Source organism: Platalea leucorodia, assembly GCF_965183815.1.
Source record: "Platalea leucorodia genome assembly, chromosome: 14".
NCBI lineage: Eukaryota > Metazoa > Chordata > Aves > Pelecaniformes > Threskiornithidae > Platalea > Platalea leucorodia.
The window spans coordinates 4,408,675-4,412,863 of NC_138836.1; the positions used below are offsets into that span (position 1 = coordinate 4,408,675).

Here is a 4,189-nt window from a genome sequence, read left to right on the forward strand (position 1 = left end):
GGCTGATGGGGACAGAGCAGGACCCAAGCTGGCTCCGCTCAGGAACATCTACACTTCAGTAGCTACAAGATCAACATCCCTCTTGTCTCTGTCCCTTTGTGCTTCACCTGGAGGACAAAAAACCCCATTTCCCTTCAAACCAGCAAGACGTGGAATAAACTTGTTAGCCAAAAAGGCCTTTATCTTATAGCTTCCAAATTATGGAAGAATAATGGGAGCTGATGCAGATAACGTTAGATTTACTGGAGATATAACAACAGCCTTCATGTGGCCCAGCTGGAACACGATGCAGCTGAAGGAAGGCTCGGGGCGGGAGGCAGGGTCAGACACGTGGAGACGCACATTGAAAGCCAGGACGTAGGTCGCCCTTGCTGCAGAGGGTCAGAAATTCCTGTTTCAGCGGGGCAGACGGCGGCAATGACTCACGCGTATCACATTACTGGTAAATTTACCCCGGTTCACGCTTTCCCTCGGGCAGGAGGCACTGTACCCAGCTTTTCCAGGAAGCATATTGTATCCTGTCAGGGGATTTGTGCGGGGCAAGGCTACTCTGCCCTGTAAGAGCAGAGCTCATGATCCACCCACAGAAAATAAGTGCCAAGCCTGTCCTGGTCCCTCTGGGGACCTTACAGACAACATGGAAAGTATTAAATTCTGATGGGAGCAGCAGCTGGCTTCTATCAGAAAGGCACTCTCTCTATCCTTTTAAAATCCTTAGTGTTTCTTTTCTCACTGGAGAGATAAACAGCCTACCAAGGTCATTTGCACTCCGCCGGCTGAGGAAGATATGCCAAGGCTGCAGGGCAGCGCGGCTCAGCCCGTCAGGGGTAGGATGCTTTGAACAACACCGTGTTCCTGCAAAAATAACAGTACCAAGCACGACTCAAGATTAAACCAAGGCCCTTCTTCAGTGCCCGAGTGGATAACAGCGTCACTGCTTCCGACTGCCAGTGGGCTGCAAGGCAGCAGCAGCGTAAATGGAAATGAGTCTCTTTATGGATGCAGGCAGGACTGCAAGCCTGTATCAATGCAGAACACAGCTGAACATAAAATGACTCCCTTAGCAATGGCACTGTATCAAATAAATCAGCGTCTCAACTTACCTTGTGAATGCGTTATCCTTTTGCAAACGGAGAGTAAACATAGCAGACGAGGCAAGCTGATCGGCAGAAACTGGAGCTCCGAGGCAGGGTCCCCTTACACAACAGTAGTCCTTTTCCCTGGCAGATCAGAGGAGTTTTCGTAGGCAGAAATGAGCCCCTTTGCCCAGCGGGTGCCGGGGGAGCCCTGCTGCATCACCACCAGCTGGATGGGAGGCTGGGTCTCTGCAGGGACCTCGGGAGCGTATTCCTTGCTGGGATCCTTCCCCCTGCAGTCATAGAGCACGCAGGAGATCAGGAAAACCAGAAGCAAAATAACATAACTAGCTACCAGAATGATGAGATTCAAGGTAACAGGGTCAATCTCCAAATAAAACTCCATTTGGTCCCATACTATTGGGTGCAAACCCGGAGAATGAAGTTTCATATGCACGAGGGAGTGACCGCTAACTAATCAGAATAGATGTATTGGCTTTGCGGTAAAAATACATTAATCCTCAGGTCTCCTGTAGCAATGGATTTCCCTGAACTGGATGATTAAAGCAGCTCAGTTTAATAACTTAAGCTCCTTCTTTTAATGCCACGTTGCCTACAGCGGCAGAAGCTAAATTTGAATGCTATATTGACAGGAAAACATCGCCCTTGCGCAGGGACTCTCTCTTTCCTTGATGGGCAGGTACCAAACTGGGTTTCCTCTGAGGGCATTTTGCAGAACCTCCCTTCTACAAGTGCGTTTGGGCTTGTGGGCTGAAGAAAACCGAGCTGTGTAATTAGTAAATGAACACAGAGGTGGATTAGGGAGAAAGTCATTTGCAAGGCAACTTTTCTCAAAATCCAGTGAGCCCGATTCTGATTTTGACTAAGACCTTTTTGCCCTGCCCTAGTGCTATAGAAGGGCTTTTAAAGTGAATTAAAGACTTTTATTACCCAATTCCCTATCAGGATTACTGGGACACGTCACACCACTGTATCACACGCTGCCCAGCCAGTCCTTGCACAAACTGCGCTGTAGGAGCCCGCTTCCCGCAGGCTGCTCCATCCCCTTCGAGCCTCCTGCGTGCAAGAAGGTGCAACACAACTGGGGCATTTCTGTAGCCTGGGCACCACTAATTTCTTTTCCTATATGGACCCTCTGCTTGCTAAAAAAAGGTCAAGTTTGTGACGTAGCTGTCCCCTGCCTGGGAGCAGTGCCAGGCTGCCCAGCCACAAAACCTCCAAGTACTTTTTGCATCTTTCGGATTTACATCTCCAAAGCTGATGAGCAAGTAGAGACACACATACAGTTGCCACACACTGCCCACGCAGCACTTGCTTGTTTCCCTGGAAAAGCGTGCTAGAGAGACCATCCCTTGTCCAAAAAAAGTGGTACCCCAGTGGGGTACCCCCAGTGGGTACCACTGTATAAGATACCAGGAAGGCAGACGGCAAGGGCAGGAGGTGATGCCAGTGAGTGCCACAGACCCTACGTCAGCATGCTTGTTGCTTCCACACAAACTCCAAGGTTTTGGTCAGCATTACAGCACAGGAGGGGTTTAGGAAGAGATTAGGCTGCTCCAGCTCTTAGCACTGCCAGAGCTGTGGAAAAGGGCTTTACATGTCAGCAGGAATCCGATCCGGCACGTCTAAGCTGTGAGTAAGAAACATGTCATGGGGCCATCCTGCTGCCGCAGACCTCAATGCGTGCCGCTTGCTTTAAGGCCAACATCATCTATGTTCCCCGCTGTCTGCCCTCATGGCTCTTCAGCTGAGAAGTTCATATCAAGAAGCAGTCCCAAGCCTGGCATTGCAAGAGGCACACTTAGCGGGGAGGAGGGAACCCCGCAGTACTGAAGACGCACATTTGCGTGACCCTCGTGTTGTGTGCGTGTTGCACATCGTGTGCTGTGTCTGAAGCAGAGCCGGCATTTGGCTGTTCAGTGTAGTTTCGATCAGGCTGAGATTTTTCGAGACAGGCAAAGGCTTTTGATTACACACTTCCCCTCCAAAGCAATGACGACTGGTGCTGGGATTTGGTTTCAGTGCTTGCTGGGAAGCTAAAAGTCTTTTGAAAATGCCTTAGAAGCACAAGCACCTTTGAAAGGCAATAGGGTTAACGGTCTTAAATTTCAATCACTTTCTGCTACAAAAAATTAGTACTAAAGTAGTAAATACTATATAGTTCACGTGTTGAGAGAGATATGGGATTTTACATTAGTTTAAGTCTTTTAAACTAGTCCTCAAATGGCAGCCTGGGTTCTGAAAACTCAGCTCTGTGCTTGAGAAGAAAGTTTACGGGATTTTTCTCCCTTGCATTTATTTAGTACCAGCAAGTTTGCCAAACCTGAATTGCCTCCTCTGAAGTCCTCCATGCTATTAGCTTGGTTTCGGATTTCTGTCTAATATTGCAGCTGGGAGATACATGACATTAAGTGTTTAACTTAGATAAGCATCATGCCAGCTTTTAGGGGGACTTTTCAAAGGTAAAATCGGGGACTAGGTTACTGCACCACCTTCCGTGTTGCCACCAACATGCTCTCTTGGAGAGAGAAAGCCTCCATGTCTCTACATCTCTGCAGCTTCTAAAAACACTGCCTTAGAGTGAAAGTATATCATACTTTCAAAACACCTCCCGAAAGCTGTACCCAGCACCTGGTTTGCAGCAAGGAGATCTCACATTTACGCTGTTGTATTCCCAGAAGCCCCATCCTTGAGCCAGAGCTGCTCGCAGCAGCCTGTGTCTGGAGTCTAAAGCCCACCAGGAGATTTGGCCTCAATACCGCTACTTATTCCCTCCTCCCTGCCCACGTCCAGGACAGACTGTAGACATTCACTGTTTGATATTTCTGCACCCAAAGATTGCTAGGGTCTAATACCACCTGCCAGCACCCCTGTCCCAGGAGCATCACACTGCCTCGGGACCCTCATCTGCATGGATGCTGGGGCTTTTTATAGTGGAGCCTCAGTCCAGCAAGCTGGCAGTACTCCCGGGGTCAGTGTCCCGAGTCCTCCCCTGCCCCACACCACTCCCTCCTGCCTGTCCCGCAGCCACAGCTCCATGGCTGACCATCCCTTGCCAGCCTTCGCCATCTCACCCTCCTCACGCTGTTTGT

The 4,189-nt window shown here is 49.5% G+C and overlaps 1 protein-coding gene across 1 annotated transcript; it reads right to left on the reverse strand.

The window, feature by feature from the left end:
- Positions 1 to 1,197: 1,197 nt before the first annotated feature.
- On the reverse strand, positions 1,198 to 1,527 carry SMIM36 (small integral membrane protein 36; the record flags this gene model as incomplete). The annotated part of the gene is made up of 1 exon (XM_082326458.1): positions 1,198 to 1,527. One exon carries the CDS (start codon positions 1,525 to 1,527, stop codon positions 1,198 to 1,200), a length of 330 nt encoding a protein of 109 aa, XP_082182584.1.
- Positions 1,528 to 4,189: the final 2,662 nt, after the last annotated feature.